Source organism: Gastrolobium bilobum, unplaced genomic scaffold (genome assembly GCF_033153095.1).
Source record: "Gastrolobium bilobum isolate Gb01-03AN ecotype WA unplaced genomic scaffold, APGP_CSIRO_Gbil_v1 utg67590, whole genome shotgun sequence".
NCBI lineage: Eukaryota > Viridiplantae > Streptophyta > Magnoliopsida > Fabales > Fabaceae > Gastrolobium > Gastrolobium bilobum.
Genome location: NW_026899085.1, coordinates 5,377 through 23,704, shown reverse-complemented (window position 1 = coordinate 23,704; position 18,328 = coordinate 5,377). Strand labels below are relative to the sequence as shown.

The window sequence follows — 18,328 nt, the reverse complement described above, 5'->3', positions numbered from 1 at the left end:
GCCAGAGGAGGAGGAGGATCTTTAGCCGGAGGAGGAGGAGGAGACCTGTACCTCCTCCATAATATTGCTCCTATGTACCTCAACAACATCACTGCTCCCAAACACACCATGCCGACGACAACGAAGACACCCACTTTGTGGAGGGAAGTAGCCCATAAGTTTATGGCTGCATCCACAAATTTTAAATAAACATTCTCTACTACCTCAATAAATTTGACATAAACATTTTGTGCTGCGTTTACAAATTTCATATAAACCTTCTCTGTTGCGTCAACAAATTTTATATAAACCTTCTCTGCTGCGTCAACAAATTTGCAATAAACCTTATAGGCAGCACCTAATGCACTTAATGACACGAAAAGATGACGCTGATTTCGCAACGGAGAAGATCTCGACGGACGCGGTGTCGACCTCCTTCTAGCAAAACTTGACGATCTCGGCAGAGAAGGGATGAACCTCGACCGAGCAAAAAAAGAGTGAGCCGGAGAGGAGAAGCTCTGCGCAGACAATGCGGTGGTGGAGCTCACCGACGATATGATGCGAGTAACCGACGGCCTGGTAAGACCAAACAATCCGCACGAAAAAGTAAGAAGAAGAAGACCGCCACCGGTGAACGGAGCAATAACGGAGCTCCGTTCAGAGGAGGGAAGAGGATCAGAAGAAGCCATAGGAGGTGAAGGCGAAGAGAGAGAGAAAAAAATTGCAGGCTGGCGTGAACTGTAAGGTAAGCCGAGGGAGAGTGGATGATGCAACAGGCCCAGCCTACCTGTGGTAACAAAGAAATTCAACTACAAAGAGAAAGTGGGGGGCGGCGAGGTTTGAACCCGGGACACGAGGCTCTGATACCATGTAAAGAACCTTGGGATACATCACCCCAAAAGCTAGCTCAAAGGGTGGGAGTGCCCAAGACCTTATAAACTCCACATTAGTTGCTCATACAACCAATGTGGGACTATATATCTCAACACGCCCCCTCCCACAAAAGCCCATTGGGCTTGAAAGTGGACAATGCAACAGGCCCAGCTTACCTGTGCTAAGAAATTCCACAAGAGAAAGTGAGAGGCGGCGAGATTTTGAACCCGGGACACGAGGCTCTGATACCATGTAAAGAACCTTGGGATACACGAGGCTCTGACACACGCTAGATTTACTTTTTAAAAATAATAATAAAATTATGTCTAGTCTGACAGGCATATATGATTTTCTACTGCTGCTTGTTTCTGTAATTTGGATGCTATTGAAGATTGTGTCTCTGTTGTAATAGATTGATAGTAGCTGATGAATTAGATTACCTGATAACCAAAGACAGAGCTGTGCTCCATGATCTTTTCATGCTTACTACCTTCCCATTTTCCAGATGTATATTAGTAGGTAAATTTTCATAAAAATAAAATTGTTGTTTCTGACTTTGTTATTTTTCTTAAGTTCTTAACTAGTAATACAGTTTAGGTCATAGTTTTAAATAACGGGTAGCGGTCGACCCCAAAAACGATATAGCGGTATAGCGGTAAAGCCGCTACTGTGAAGTTCGTATAAATATTTATAATAAATTATACCACATATAAATGCTAAAAGATTAGAAATCTCCCAAAAGACTAGGAAAAGAAATCACCCATATAAATATATAAATGCAGTTTCGGATCTTCAAAGACCAAGAAAAGAAGAAGAGGGAAAGAAGATGACGTTAATAGAAGACCATATTTGCCTCTTTTCTTCTCAGCAAAAGACTAGGGGAAGACGATAAAAAAGACGAGGGAAAAAGATAATATTTCCCTCTCTTTTCGTCAGCAAAAAAAAAATGCAAGTAAATATATATATTTTTACATGCATTTATACTTTATTTTATCTTTGGTAATCTGCATTTATATTACTTCAAACTGGAAAATATTTTCACTATATCTTTTATTAAATTTAGTAAAAAGTAATATAATTAATTTTTTTATTTTATTCTCTTGATTATTGACACTTACATTCTAACATTTTTTTATTTTTAATAAAACAAACTCTTATTTAAAAATTATATGCTTTAAACTGATACTTAATATCATGTGAGTGAAATATGTGAAAATTTTATATCTTTTATACACTTTTTTAAATTATATATCACAACTAGTTTTTTTTTTCTAATTCTAATTTGAAATTTTTTTAGAAGTTTAAAAACAAACCCTTTTGTAATTTAATTTATATCCTTATTTAAATTATAAATTTACACGTTTTCAAAAAACTTTTTTTAAAAGACATAAAAAATTTAAAATAATTATTAAAATGGAGAAATTGAATATATATTATCAACAATGAAGAAAGAAAAAAAAACGTGCAGAGAGACTATTATCTGAAAAAGGAGATGTCAAGGAGTGTGGTCCCACCACAGCAGGGTAGCAGATGTGCATGTGACAGAGTGATGACTGATTTAAATTTAAACTTTTGTTTTGTTTTTAAAAAAATTTGACTTTTTAAGTTAAATATCTATTTTACCCTTCATTTATCCTGCCTTTTTTCCATTATACCCTTAAATGATAATCTAATTTAATAAACACAGCCACCATACTTTCAACGTTTCGTCTTCTCCATTGACGTCTGCAACTCCTCTTCCTTTCCCTATAGCTGCTCGATAACGCCGCAAGAGCTGTCGGCCGCCACCGTTCGCTACTGGAAACTATGGTGTCGCGGTGCGAAAGTTGGGCTGGGTGCCGCAACCCGCACCAGAACCGCTATCGCGCACTATAGTGCCGCTATTTCAATCATAGGTTTAGGTATGTACCAAAAAAAAAAAAAAGTAATACACTTTAGGCATTTCAGGACTTATTGTGCTTATTTTTTAATTTTTTCTCTCTCGTCAATCTCTCTTTCTCTCTCTCCTCTACCCCACCCAATCCCTTATGCGTCCGGACTGCCAAATTTCATCTCCCCCATAAAAATATTGGGAGAATAAATGAAGGCATGTCATCTGAATCTCCACCTCTTTAATTATAGTGTTATTAGGGTGATGAAATTTGATTCAAGGGAATTATATTTGTTGACATGAATCAATCAAAGTTAATCATATTTGAGTTAATTAGAAATAAGCAATCAAGTTGGCTTTAATTTTTAAATAAATAAATAAATAAATATATATATATATATATATATATATATATATACCAAAAAAAAAAACTGTTTATAAAGATTTCTCATTACTTTATTTTTCGTAAATATTCGCAAACCCTGTTCATGCATGCAAATCAAAATAACTCTTTTGTCAACAACCATGCTCATTTTAAAATTTTCCCTGACGGGGATATAGTGGATATTTAGATGATATGCCTTCGTTTATTCTCCCACTATTCTTACGGGGAGTTTTTTATCTTGGATTTTATTAATCACATATTAAAAGAAGACAAATTATCTTATGTCGTAGAGATAAATTTATAGGCTCCATCATCTGAAAAAAAAAGAAGATGACATAGTTATCGAAAGGTGTGTAGAAATTTTTTTTATCTCATATAACATGAGAATAATTTTCATTCTCTTGTTTTTTTATCTCATGTCCCAGTTATTGTTTTTTTCAATAAGGTCTTTTTCCATCTCTTGTTCTCATTCTCTTTCATGCTCTTTGATCATTGTATTATACTGGATTTGCATATTGCAGGTTACTTTTACTGAAGAACATATCTCATTCTTACATTTTCTTACTAATGTGTGTGCCATTGTTGGAGGTAAATATGGATCTTCCACTATTCCTCTTCATTCTTACATAATAGGCATCAGTAAGTTAATGAGACAAGTATCATTTCATTTGTGTGAATTTTTTTTTTATGTTATGTAACACGAGAATAATTTTTTTCTTTTATCTTATATTAAATAATTTGTCTCGTTTATTTTTTATTTTTTACATATAGGTTCTACTTGTTTTTTTGTGCATAGAATGAGACAAATGAGAAACTATATTTCAATTCTTTATATGAAAAAAGAAAAAGAAAATTATCCTTAGCTGTGTAGAAAAATTAAAATAAACAAAAAAACTGTAAAAGCTGATCCAAGAGATGCGAAATCGTTTGGCCATGGCGCGGGAAAATGAGATGAAAATGAGCGCGCCAACATCATCTTCCCGCTCAACAACAAAGCTTCTATGCTCATTTCCTTATTCATTTTTGACATTAACCATAAAAACACTTTTCTTTCTCTTTTTCTACTCTTTCTCGGTGACCAAACACCTGATTAGGGTTCGTTCTTCTTCTTTTGCACAAGCTCGGATTTAGGTTCGTTCTCATTCTTTTTTTGTATTTGTGATTGCACGATCTTGTATGCGTTCTGATTCCATAGAAGATATGATTGATTGATTGGTTTGCTTTTGCTCTGCACACTCTCTTTTTGCAAATCGTGATTGTCACTGCTCTATTTTGTACAAAATGTTTTTATTTTTTTATTTTATTGGTTTGAATTGGTCCATCGTGATGGATGGTCTGAGTCATGGATAGTGTGTGCCCACAAACTGCTTGATGTATGGTCTGAATCATCGAGAGTGTGTATGTGTGTGTGTGTTGATGCTGAGGTCTTTCGGTTACTGTGCTGTATTGCCTCCAATTCATTTCCAATGACCTGTGCATACATTTGGGATTGATCTGCAACTTGTGAAAATGCTTGAGTTGTGTGATTTATCCCTCTCCTCTTTTTTTTTTTTTTACTTGGTTATAACTTGCATTATGTTTGATGAAAGGTTTGGATGGTAAGACTTTGTTTGAGTGTACAGTTTTGTTATCCAATTAGGGAGTTTTCCTGTACTCCTGGATCTACACGGAAAAGTATGTGTGGCTTGAGCTGATCTATGCTAAGACATTTTGATTTATAATTCCTTATCCTTACTTGGGAATGGAAAGTGCTCTCTTTTAGGGTATGTTGTTTGTTTGTGAATGGAAAGCTGTAAATAACTTACTTCATGATGTTGTTTGAGATATTACCATAAAAGTTAAGTGAGTAAATCAGAATCTGGTTTTTCAAGTAGAAAATTATGTCTGTGTGATATTATGAGCTAGCAATGAACATGCTTGTTTATTTATATTTTCTGTCAAATTTTCCCCCTTTGTCTTAGATACTGAAGGGATGTTTCTCTATTTGTCTAATTTAAATATCAAAACAAGTGGGTGACAATCAACATAGCAGTCTACTTGGTGGAGTGTGTGTGTCACGACACTAGCCTAAGTATTTTATAAAACCAACTTTGGGGTTACATGAGAAGTAGAAAATATTGAATTTGGGGCTACACTAGAAGTAGAAAATAGTTTCTGTAAAAAAAAGATGCTTATCATAATGAATCAATATAAACATTTTTTTTGTTTTGATAAAGTATAATTTTGCACAAATTGTCCTTGCTTTGATTGAGGCATATTCATCTCTTTTTCCTCAATACTTGTCTAAGTGGTATGATATATTTTTGTATTCACAATTCTCGAAATGGACCTATCCACACCAATCCCTACGTAGAAACTAATTGCTAATGTTCCTGGATTGAGGAAATGGATTTACAATTTAGTAATTCTGTCAATTTTGGATCTTTTATAATGAGATAAGAGTGCATGTGTGAGAGACTGGGTCACTGTTTGATGGACTAAGATGTGCATGCGTATACAGTAACTAGCAAAGTTGTTTCTGTTCTTTTGGGCATATGCAGATACAACTTCTGCAGAAGTCTTGTTCTTTCTTTATGATCACCATCAGCTGCTGTTGTGCTTCTTGATTCTATGATCAATTTTCTTTTGCTTCTTGAATTTTTGTCAACAATTGGTTTGCCTCTGTGAACTCCTGCCAGTGAGAGTATGCAAATCTCTTATCCTTTTTCTTTCTAATTCATTTTAGTTGTATCATGTCGGAAAATGGAGATGATGTACGCTGCCAGCACCTGTTATAATATAAAAGCAATGATAAAATAAATAAATAAGAGAAAAAGCACGAAATTGTGCACCCTTTTGTTGACTAAAAGATATTTTGAGAAGGATTCACATCTTTTGATTGCCTCCACTTATTGTCTTGTTTTTACATATCTTGCATTTTTTGACATGCTGCCCCACTGCAATTGTGCAGCTTCCAGATTTACCAATTAGAATTTGCAAACTGCCTCAAACACACATATATATATATATATTGGCTTTGAATTCATTTTGGTTGAACACTGTGTGTGATATATAAACATTTTCTCAAGTTTTTCTAGATACCCAATTTTGTATATTATATTGTGAGGATTATTGGGTATATTGGGGTAGAGGTTTGAGTAGTTTACACCTTTGTACTCTATTTCGATTGATAGATGCTGGTCTACTTTGCCCGTGGAGTAGGTACTCTGACAAATCATGTAATGAATTGTGTCTTGTGTGTGTGCCATTTTATTTTTCTTCATACTTTTTCTATCTTATATTTAGCCCCAGATTAATATATTTATTTTCAGGTACTAAACATAACCTTTTATTGCTCCTATTTTCATTAATTATTGATTCTGCCTTTTGCTTCATCTTGAGTTTTGTTTCTTTTTTGCCCCCCAAATGGGTGAAATCTTGCATACATTTCAGTTGCATATTTGTTTATGCAAACACTACTTCCTTATAAAAATCAAATTTTGAAAAATCAGTATTTTGTATAGAATATTTGAGGAAAGTGTTAAGTGTTCATTTATTAGAACAATTTTGTATTGCATTAATCCAGTAAAGAGGTGAAAATGCATTATTCATGTGCTTTATGTGATTTCTAAAATTGTTCTGAAATGCCTATGGGTTGGCACTTGGCCTTAGCCCACAGGCTTTGTGGGCTTTTTGGCCCTATGGGCTTTTATCCATAGCTCAAGTAGGCTAGGGATGAGTGGGGTGGGCTGGTCCATATTGAAGCTCTAGCCCTAACCTTTTTCTCTCTTCTCTTATCAGTTCTCACCATCACCAATGCCAGCAATTGCAGCCAAGCGCAGATCAAGATCTCCTGCCCCTTCCCCTCCTGACCGTAAATTGCCCCGCCGATGCACTGCCACAGCTGTATTTCACAATACAATCTATTCCTATTTCTACAACATTCACTGTTGTTTCAATTCCCGAAATTTATTGATTTCTCGTTAATCATTTGCAGCGAAATAAAATTGGCATCGATGAAAACCAAGCTGAATTGCTGAAACCTGCAGCTTTGAAGCCCCAATGGAATCCCAAAGGTGAGACTCATTTCTTTCTTTGTTTTTTCTTTATTAGCTTCCTTTATTGTTTTTTACTTATGTGTAATGGAATCAGAACTTTCCCAGAAAGTGTGAGAAAATATTAGAGAAAGTGCAGGGATATAATAAAATGCTTCTGAATTGTTCATATTGAAAACTGAATAAATTGTTTGATTTACACAGCAATACATATGTTTATAGTTGGATAACTGTTAGCTGCATATGGCAACTAACTGAATCTCTTAGCTGTTACAACAGTTTGAGAGTGTTGTATCAGTAGAACAGTTTAACAGAACTGTCTAACAGTAAGAATTAGTTCAGACCAGTTCAATGCTGAGCCATCAATAGATTTTTTGTATGTATACAATCATGCATTGCTCTAGTAGTATGGTAGTTGATCTCTTATGTGGTGTGTTGAGAAATAGATGGTGAGCAATTGAGGATGGTGAAGGAGGCATTGCACTTGTCTACTGTACCATCTACAATTTGTTGCCGCGATGAGGAGCAAGATGTGGTTTTGAGGTTCTGCAAGCGGTGCATTGAGCATGAGAAGGCTGGGAGTCTGTATGTATGTGGGTGTCCCGGAACTGGGAAATCATTGTCTATGGAGAGGGTGAAAGAGCTTTTGATGAACTGGGCTACAGAGGTATACTCGACTTGTTGGTTTTGTGCTCTTTCTACTGTCTTTGACGCCGTAGTCTGGTCTCTGATGGTGTGTCTATGAGGGTCTGGAAACAATTCATTGTGATTGTGTGTGGTTGTATATATTTGAACATGACTTTGCAGTCAAGTTATGTGTTCTTTCCGCCTTAATTATATTATGTTTTTTCAGATATGAAATGCCAATAGAAATTTATGGGAGGGTTTAGTATAATGATTTATACAATTTGTAGCGGTATCATTTGATTACATGGTCATTAAAATTTCTGGGATATTTTACATTTATGGATTGATGATCATGCAGATGTTGCATACATGTTGAAAGTTATTCCCTACTGGAAATTCTTTCTTTTTTGTTTAAAAAGAAGTTTTTAACTAGCCCTTGATTGTTATTTGTTATGTATAATGAGGGTGAACCTTGGAGTAGCAGTAAGATTGCTCCTTATGACCGGAAGGTCACAGGTTTGAGTCAGAAAAATAATCTTTTTGCAATGGTAAGGCTATGTGCAATTGACCCTCATCTCTATCCTCACAAGTCAGGGAGCCTTGTGCATTGGGGTTTGCCCTTGATTGTTATTTCTAATATACCTTTTGATATATCTGCTCTTAAAGTCCCTTGACAAATCATAGAGAACAAAACCATGTGTTGTGCTTGCCCATTGTATGTGATTGATGGTCGCATATAATTTGCTGAAGAAACACATTATTATAGATCTTTTTCCTTCAACTAATACAACCTCATTTGCAGGCTGGTTTCTCGCTGCCAGATATTTTATCTGTAAATTGTACATCCCTTGCCAATACATCTGATATTTTCACTAAGGTAGGAATGTGAAAACACATTTTATCTAAGTTAACACTACTAAGTTGTCTGACCACCTGGTTGTTCTAGCAGATACTTGGGTTAAACCAAGGACGGGGAAAAAAGGTTTCAGCCACACCCTTACAACAACTTCAGAACATATATTCTCAGAAATCATCTATCAAGAACATGATGTAAGAAACATATCCTTGCCCTGAACTTTGACACACGCTAGATTTACTTTTTAAAAATAATAATAAAATTAAGTCTAGTCTGACAGGCATATATGATTTTCTACTGCTGCTTGTTTCTGTAATTTGGATGTTATTGAAGACTGTGTCTCTGTTGTAACAGATTGATAGTAGCTGATGAATTAGATTACCTAATAACCAAAGACAGAGCTGTGCTCCATGATCTTTTCATGCTTACTACCTTCCCATTTTCCAGATGTATATTAGTAGGTAAATTTTCATAAAAATAAAATTGTTGTTTCTGACTTTGTTATTTTTCTTAAGTTCTTAACTAGTAATGCAGTTTAGGTATGTACCAAAAAAAAACAAAAAAAGTAATACAGTTTAGGCATTTCAGGACTTATTGTGCTTATTTATACAGGTGTAGCAAATGCAATTGACCTAGCTGATCGATTTCTTCCGAGGCTTACATCATTAAATTGTGAGTAAATAATTCAATATGTTTATGTAAAGAATTTCCATTTCATTTTCTTGGATATCGTGTCTCAATGACCTCGGTTAATGAAGCTAGCCTTCTACTTGGGTACATTGGATGTTATTATTATTTTATTTTATTTTGTCTTTTTTTCTTTTTTAATTTCTTCCCTTTGTTCTGTTCCAGGCAAGCCTATTGTTGTAACTTTTAGGGCATACTCTAAAGATCAGATCCTTAGGATTCTCGAAGAAAGGCTAAATGTAAGATTTTTGTTATTGAACTTGTTTCAGTTATTGGGTTGTGCCACTTTCACCTTGAATCATGTCTATTGGAAGAAAATTATCAGTGTGATGCTTTGTTAAAAAGTTTGCTTCTTTATGACTCGGGTGAAGGAAAAAAATAAAATTGAACCAAAAGTTACATTTCTCCTGGTTGAATATTATTTATTAATAGCTCTTTGTCTCACCATCAGGAACTTCCTTACACTGTCTTCCGACATCAAGCACTGGAACTATGTGCTAGGGTAGGTCCACTTGTGATTTGTCCAGATAAGTTTATATTTACTGTTATCTTTTATAGTCTTTGCCAAGGATCTTGCCTCAAATAAAAACTAATTAATTCTCTTGCTAATGAAGAATTTTGAAACTTAGAGCATTTACAGTGTCATTATTATTTATTATTATTGACTTGACTTATTATTATAAAGACTACTAACTATCCAAATGAAGAGGAGACAACCCGCTCTTGAACTTAAGACTATCTATGTGCGTCGCGTGCTCGATCTAGCAATTGTTTTGATGAACTCTCATTCAAAAAGAAAGAAGAGAAAGAAATGGGAGTTGGCGCCTAGATAACAGGTTGCTTGCTTACCAAGCCATCTTTGCTTTTCGCTCCTCCAGTTCGATTATTATTTATTATTATTGACTTGACTTATTATTATAAAAACTACTAACTATGCAAATGAAAGACGATTTATTATCTACCCAAGAAGATAGAGTCCCACATACGAGAAAAGGTCACAAATAGAGTTGAACCAAGTAACATTGCAAAGGCATAATGATAGTAGGGTCGGGATATCCGAACCGGACGTGAAGGTCTCCCCTCATCCGGCTCTCTGCAGGGGAATCTCCACTCACTGCTTCCCCTAATATCCTCCCTTTACCACATCATGGGGGTTTACAGGAGATCCCAGAGGCTCGCTCGGAAAGGCTGCTATCCCATACCTTTTGACTCAACTCTACTCTAGTAGTCACTGGACTCACTATAGTAGTACTACACCCGACTGCTCTTGCTGAAATCATTACTCTTCATTCTCCCGTGCTCTAGCAATTGCGCTCCCTAGACCACTACCATGTAGTTAGGTAGAGACAATCAATCCGTAGTGACGGGAATCTGGGGATCCCTATCCATATCAAAAATGAAGAATCTATCTATAGAGAAGCTACCTTTCTCTCACTCAATAGATGTATCTGGTTTGGTACGGTACAGTACAATACGAGACGATGGAATGCAATGGGATGGATGGTAGAGGGCTGCCTGTGCCCAAAAGCGATGATTCACTTGTCCCCTTGTCCATAGGGACCTCGTGCCATACAATCGAAACGACTCCTGCTATATAGCCGCCCCTATCTCTCTTTTTACAGCCTCGTGGACGGACTAAAGAAGGGAAGTTACATAACGGGGCAATGAAGGCTCGAGAAGTAGACAACAAGCTTTTCTCAGCCCCCTAACCTTTCTATTCTTATTAAAGCGCTAGCTTTACTCCTCTCCTTCTTACAGTCGAGCGAGCAGCTTCACCCCTATCTCTAATCGAAAGGGGCGTAAGCACTTCACTCCCTAGGGGATGAGATTCATTCACTTGCATTCCTGCTAGCACTACAAAAAGCTCCGGTCTTAACGCCCCTACTGCTGTGCAGCCTTTCCTCGGGTTCGTAGAGTCGGGTTTCCCGTTTACCCACAACGGAGGAGCCGCCCCCACCAGACCAGGCAGGCGGCCACGGGTCATAACGCACTCTTCGCACAACAAATCCACTTTGAAGTTGACTTATCCGCTCGACCAATCGTCGAATTTAGGTGGTTTTTTTTTATGCAAGACGAGTGAAATGGGAAAAGAAAAGTGGAGGTTGACCTGCTTTGTGACAGATGTGGAATGGAGCTTGAATCTACCATTCATGTTTTAAAGGGCTGCCCCCGGGCATCTGGCATTTGGCTACTCTGCCCATTAGCCCTTCATACTCAACAGATGCAGGCTCTCAACTTCTCAGATTGGGTGAAGGAGATGAGGAAGTGTCTTGATGAAGAGCAGCTGGAACTTGTGCTAGTAGTTGCATGGGCTTTATGGAGTAATATAAATTTGCTGCTGTTTCAGGACATACAGAACTATCCTGTGGATGTGGTGAACAAAGCAATCAGCTTCTTTGAAGAGTATAAGAAGGATAAGCTAAAAATGGTGCAAACACCTATTGGCAGGCCCCACCCCATGCATGGTGTTTATAAGATGAATACTGATGCTGCAATTTTAAACCAGCAAGGGATTGGCTACTTGCTTCATCCTGCCCTTCCTTCCTTCACCTGTCCCACGTGCTCTTTGATGCCGATAATACTATGTTATTAGTGACCATGAACACACTGCTTGAGACCCTTCTTTCTTGTGAATGGGTACAAAAGAAAGCTATTTTTCGCATCACTCCTTCCTTGGATTAGTAAACTACTATCGAAAATTCGTGGAGGGTTCTTCAAGGGCCTGACCGATAGGAATCAAGGATGAGTCTCTACATCTATCTTCTATCTGTTAATTTAGGATTCAAAAGGCTTCAGGAAGACAATGAGATCTCAGACTTTCCTGAAAGCTTAGTAAGGGAGTCCTAAGTCAAATAGCCTTATTCAATTCAATGATTTTTGAGTGAGTACCCGAAAGAAAGAATGGACAACCCACATGGTCACTCTTTCCTTAAAGACTCATGTTATCGTTCACGCTTCCCGGCCAGGTATTCCATACCTAAAAGGCAGCTACATGTCTACTATTTATTCATACTTTAGAAATGAAGGACTCTCTCTATCCGGAGTTACTCAACCAGACCCAGACCTTACTCATACTTACTTCCCGGTACTCAAATCCGCTATTTCTCAACCGGACTCAAAGGCTGTGGATAGAAAGGGGTCTAACCATTTCAAAGTGCTAGTACTCGAGGAATGGCAAAAGATTGCAAAGACTCGATAACAGAAAGGGCATTGGCATCGGGGCTAGAAAGCAAGCAAGTAGGTAGAAACGCAAGCAAGAGGTGCGTGCCCAGCGTTAACAAGCTCATGAATTTAACTTTGGCTTTTGAAGTATTACCAAATTTTACCTCTGCCACTCCGATCCTTAAGAGAGATTGGGATAGAATGCTACAACAGGCTCTAAAGTAATACTCTTTGTAAAAGTCGTATTCAAATATACTGTTGATTGGTTGCGTAATTGAAAAATAATGCAAGGCTGTGCTTCCTTTTATATTTTTTTTGCCTCATTCTTCTTCATTCCACAAAGTGAAGTTAGATGAAATGAGAAAAAGGAAAAATGCATTAAATTCCAAAGTAGTCTTTTCAAGATTGGTTTCAATAAATAAACTAATGATAAGAGGAGCATAAGAAAAAGATATTATAGTCCATCTTGAAATCAATATATATATATATATGTAGAGCCTGACTGGCAGTGCACATTGCAGAAAGTTGCTGCAGCTTCTGGAGATATGCGGAATGCTCTTTGTATATGCAGGTCAGTCATTTTATCATTGTTATTATTATTAACTGTTTATTGGTTTAACACCCATGATAAACAATGCATCCAAATTTTGTTTACTATATTTGAAATGCACTCTATCGATATTGATTGAAATATTTTCAAGCTTAAACAACTTCACTTCTTATGTTCAATGTTCCTGATGCCAAAAAAGGCCTTGGATCATTCCCTTCCCTTTGAAGTTCTGAAGGGCAGGTGTGGTCTTGGATTTTGGTATTCATGTCTGCTTATTTGTCTCAAGTTATCATACAAAAAAAATGAAATAGAACTTCATTACATGCAGAACTCATCCTTAGTTTTGGTTGAGCTTAAACTATAACAATATTTGAACTTGAACTTGGAACATATTAGGCATCTTCCAGGAGAAGATATGATTACTGACTCAAGATTTGCTCTGGCAATTAAGCCAGAGCAAAATCCAGAAGAAAATCATTTTACTTTTTTAATAGTTTATTTTCTTTCCAGGAGTGCAATAGAGATGCTAGAAGCAGAAATTAGAGAATCTGCCTGCAATTTGAATACTTCATTGGAAGAGAAGTCATCCTCCCAGCAAAGTCTTGCTACAGCTCCTGATTTTATGAAAAAACAAGAATTTGATATTGTAAGTGCTCAACAATTTGTTTCAAATTTGCTGTGCTTCCCCACGAATGGATTAAAAATAGTGTTACGCTAAAGCCAAGTTGAGAACAGTTTAAGAAAGGATTACGTAAAATGAGTACAAATTTGCATTTATCATGCATCTCTTTTGATTCATTGTTAATGGGATTGAATACACTTCTTCAAGATTTATGTTCTAGGTTTCAAATTCATCTGGCTACTTTAGAAGACATTTTAATGTAATTTACAATTTATTGTAGTAGAATTAGATGCATCAGTTTTAGTCTGATTGACTTATTAGTCGTACAAAATATAGGCAACTTAATTCTATAATAGCATCCTATATAGTTAATTTTGTAGGTGTTTTGAACTGTTTTCTTTCATCACAGCCTGCATTATTATTGAGTTGGAAACATCTAAGTACCAGCACACAACAAATGTAAATTTACTAAACAAATATAGTTCCTCTGTCATCCACTCTTTCTCCTTTTATTGCTAAAGGCCTAAGTCCCTCATATGAAATTGTAGGTAAGGGTTGATCATATGGCTCTTGCCTTGTCAAAGACATATAGATCACCGGTGGTGGATACAATACAATCTCTGCCACATCATCAACAGGTAACCTTGAACTATGAATATGCTATATAAACTGTTGTGAGCTAAGGGACTCATTACTGGAAGTAACACAATCTGTCATCTATGCCAGATACTATCCTAGTCATGAAGATATGTAAGGCAGTTAGATGTTAGAGATGTATGAGGGAGATAAGTGTATATAAGGGACGTAACCCCTATTATAGTCACTTATGGAGAATTAGTTTTTGAGTAAGATTTTTTTTTTAGTGTGAAGGGAGAATTCCATTGTGAAGAGCATAGCTCTAGTATTCTTTATTTGTAATCAATAAAGGTACTCTTTTCTTCCTATTATCTTAATCTCTCCATCAATCCTAAACCCAGAGCCGTAATAGTAAGCTTGAAAAGAAGATAGAAATAGAGATCTAAATTGATTAACCATGTGAACTGTGATCTCATTGGTAGGTGAAGAAACATTTGTTACAACTTCATACGATATTAAGGGTAGCTAGTTATTAATAACTTGTTTAATAGAATACTCAAACTAGACATGTAACCAACTTTTTTGCTTGGTTAACAGAATACTGAAACTAACCAAACCCAATTTAGTAGCAACTTTTTTACTAGGTACTGACTGTTGTTTATAACTTTTTTCTGGATTTGTACTTTTTGCAGATTATACTTTGCTCTTTGGTGAAGCAATTCCGTGGAGCCAAGAAAGATGCAATCCTTGGGGAGGTATACTTTGCAGCTCTTTATATGGATGATATAAGGGTTTGACCCATTCTAACCTATATATTGATTTCTAAAACTGTAATCATGATGCAGTTGTATAAGTCTTATATGGAGATATGCAAATCATCACTCATTCCCCCGGCAGGGATCCTAGAGTTTTCAAACATGTGCAGAGTGCTGAGTGGTCAGGTATCTGAAACAATGCTCGATTTATGAATTTCTAGATGTGGCTTTCTCTGTCAGTGGATGAATTTTCATATTAAGGAGTGCTTTATCAACGAGGGGATGTGATCATAGGTAAATGATGAAATATAACTGCAGGGGCTGATTAAACTAGGACAATCCCGAGAGGATAAATTGAAAAGAGTGACACCCAAAGTAGATGAGGGTGATATTACTTTTGCATTGCAGGTAGTCTCTTAGTCCCTTGAAACCTCGTATCTTCATATTTTGATTATCTCTTAATTTACTTTGTTTGGATTGGTATCTCATCTGAAAAATAATTTCTTTGCCATAATTAAATTCCATGACACAGGGAATCCGTTTTTTTCAAAACTGTCTTAAATGTTTCTGCTGATAGACTGGTGGTTTTCATTCAGCTTGATGTGAGACTGTAGATTCTTCCATAGATTAAGGTTGGAAGCTTTTGCTTGTACATCCCCCCCCCTCCGTCCCTCTCTCTTCGTTTCTCTCCTTTTTTCTTCGGATTTATATGTAACTTGCTTTTAGATGTATCTTTGGCCTTCTTTTCAATGCCTCTCACTGCACATTTTTTGCCAAACTTCTAATACTTGGTTTCTTGGTGCATATGCAGGTTAGTTCATTTGGGTCAGACTGTTGTCCTCATTGTATGAAGTGGATATACTCGATGAAACATACAGTAGCAGAATTTTCAGCTACGGAGGATTTTTTTTTTTTTTTTTCAAGAACGAATAATAGCAATAGAAGAAAGCATTGCAAATAATATAATATTGATATTGTAGAAATTCTTAAACTTCATCAATTTGGGATAAAGAGCGATTTGTAATTGTATTTTAGGATTTTGACTCAATTAAATCATTATATTTATTTTTGGATTTAATATTTATTGGTAATATAATCATTCAAAGTGTTTTCATATTTTTTTTGGTAAACAAGTGTTTTCATATTTATTGGTTCATCAATTTTATCATTTATAATTAATTTTAGGATTTCATTAATTTTCATTAGAAAATAAATAATTTTTATCAAATGTTTTTTAAATAAATTTATTTAAAAAAATGAAAAGATTTCATGTTTTAATCAACTTTTTATGTTTTCTCTATAAATTCCGTAATACTCCTTTTTCTCATGTTTATTAACCTTATGTCACATTTTTATTAACCGAAATACTCCTTTATTAATCTTTATACAAATTAGTGTCCCACTCAAATAAACAGACTTGTAACTTTGTAGCAATGGTAAAGGAGTTATTCAAATTAGTGCGAGAAGAAGTAACAACTAGTTTTGATTAATATCTCAACCATCGATTTTAAATTTTGAAAAGATGAAATGGAGACTTATAACTTCGTAGCAATGGTAAAGAGTAATGGTTTCTACTTTCGTCCTTTATAAGTTAACTTTTAGTTTCTCTATAATTTCAGTTTTTGAAAAATATAATTTCTCATAAATTCAACGAAGATGAAAAGATGTCATGTTTTAATCAACTTTTTATGTTTTCTCTATAAATTCTGTTATACTCCTTTTTTCTCATGTTTATTAACCTTATGTCACATTTTTATTAACTGAAATACTCCTTTATTAATCTTTATACAAATTAGTGTCTCTCTCAAATAAACAGACTTGTAACTTCGTAGCAATGGTAAAGGAGTTATTCAAATTAGTGTGAGAAGAAGTAACAACTAGTTTTGATTAATATCCCAACCATCGATTTTAAATTTTGAAAAGATGAAATGGAGACTTATAACTTCGTAGCAATGGTAAAGAGTAATCGTTTCTACTTTTGTCCTTTATAAGTTAACTTTTAGTTTCTCTGTAATTTCTGTTCTCTGAAAATATAATCCCTTATAAATTCAATGAAGATCCAATTTAGTACCTCAAAAAGGAATAATATGAGTATTTTTTTTTGTAAGGGACAAAAGTGAAAACTGTGTTTTTTGTTAGGGACCCAAAATGGGCTTTACTCTTTAATAAAAATGAAAATATTAATAATATTTTAACTAAGAAAAAGTATTTTGAATCCTTTAAGCAGTGTTTTAAAATCTCGTCCCGTCCCATGGTCAACCCTGTCGGGTCACTAACCTTCTCTCTCTTAGGGTTGGGGTCAGCAGTTAGACCCTGCATGCACGTTGACCCCTCTGATCTCCGAAACTTCCCTGTTGAACTCGTGACTCCCAGGTCAGAGGGGTAACTACATTTTTTTTTTAAAAAAAATTACACACGAAAAATGTCGTTTGATGTGTAACAAACAAAAAACAAAACAAAAACTCATTGCTACCTAGATATAGAACTAGATCTGAAATGTCAATCGTTCTTTTTCTTCTTCTTTTTTTATCTTCTTTCCCAAACCAAGTTTCCCTGATCCGACGAGGATGATCGAAAAAGTAATTTGTTGTTACATATTGTTTTTAGTCACATACGTGCTTTTTATTCTGTTCCTTATTCAAATAGCATTGCTGATATACAGGCAAGCAATATCATTAGATGATGATTTACTATCTAGGAAATCCTCTAAAGATGACCCGATGGTTTACTGGGAGAGGATTATTGAAACCCTCAATGTGCTCCTCAATACACTAAAAGAGAACTTTGTAAGAAGTGAAATTTCAATTTATGAACTACCAAATATTAAGCAATTATCTCCATGTTAGACTTGTTCATGTGATTTCTGAAAATTGCTTAAACATGATATATTCTTTTGGATTTCAGGTGCCTCCTATTTTAATCCAAAAGATCTTCAGACAAACATTCTCAATCATTAATATGAACCTTTTCAATTCGTAAGTAGTTTTTTTCATACATGCTTTTTTATTTTGGATAATAAGGAAAGTAAACGGTACAAAGATTTAACTACGGACTAGTCTGGGGATATCAACCCCCATGGAGTCCCTTCTAATGATGTCCCTACAGCCCTGAGGAGGGTCAACAAAAATATGAGTCTCTGAATCATTTGGATTAGCATAGTTAGCCAAACAATCAGCAACTTGATTCCCCTCTCTGAAAGTATGCGCAACCACAATTCTCCATGGTCTGTTCATGAAATCTTGTATCCTTCTAACCATATTGTGAAAGGGTTTATGAGGCTCACACCCTTTCTTCAGCAACTCTGTCATCGTTAAAGGGTTATCTGCATACTCCATATTGTTGACGAAAGATA

The 18,328-nt window shown here is 35.5% G+C and overlaps 1 protein-coding gene across 1 annotated transcript; it reads left to right on the top strand.

Moving 5' to 3' along the window:
• The first annotated feature begins 4,013 nt into the window (after nucleotides 1–4,013).
• On the top strand, nucleotides 4,014–15,984 carry LOC133287099 (cell division control protein 6 homolog B-like). Its single transcript, XM_061484657.1, has 18 exons — nucleotides 4,014–4,238; nucleotides 6,888–6,992; nucleotides 7,084–7,162; nucleotides 7,588–7,808; nucleotides 8,571–8,645; nucleotides 8,718–8,818; nucleotides 8,979–9,085; nucleotides 9,237–9,296; nucleotides 9,477–9,550; nucleotides 9,763–9,813; nucleotides 12,995–13,044; nucleotides 13,534–13,669; nucleotides 14,194–14,283; nucleotides 14,914–14,976; nucleotides 15,067–15,162; nucleotides 15,295–15,384; nucleotides 15,509–15,608; nucleotides 15,788–15,984. The coding sequence occupies exons 2-17, from the start codon at nucleotides 6,903–6,905 to the stop codon at nucleotides 15,548–15,550; spliced, it is 1,425 nt and encodes a 474-aa protein (XP_061340641.1). The 5' UTR covers nucleotides 4,014–4,238; nucleotides 6,888–6,902; the 3' UTR covers nucleotides 15,551–15,608; nucleotides 15,788–15,984.
• The last annotated feature ends 2,344 nt before the right edge of the window (nucleotides 15,985–18,328 follow it).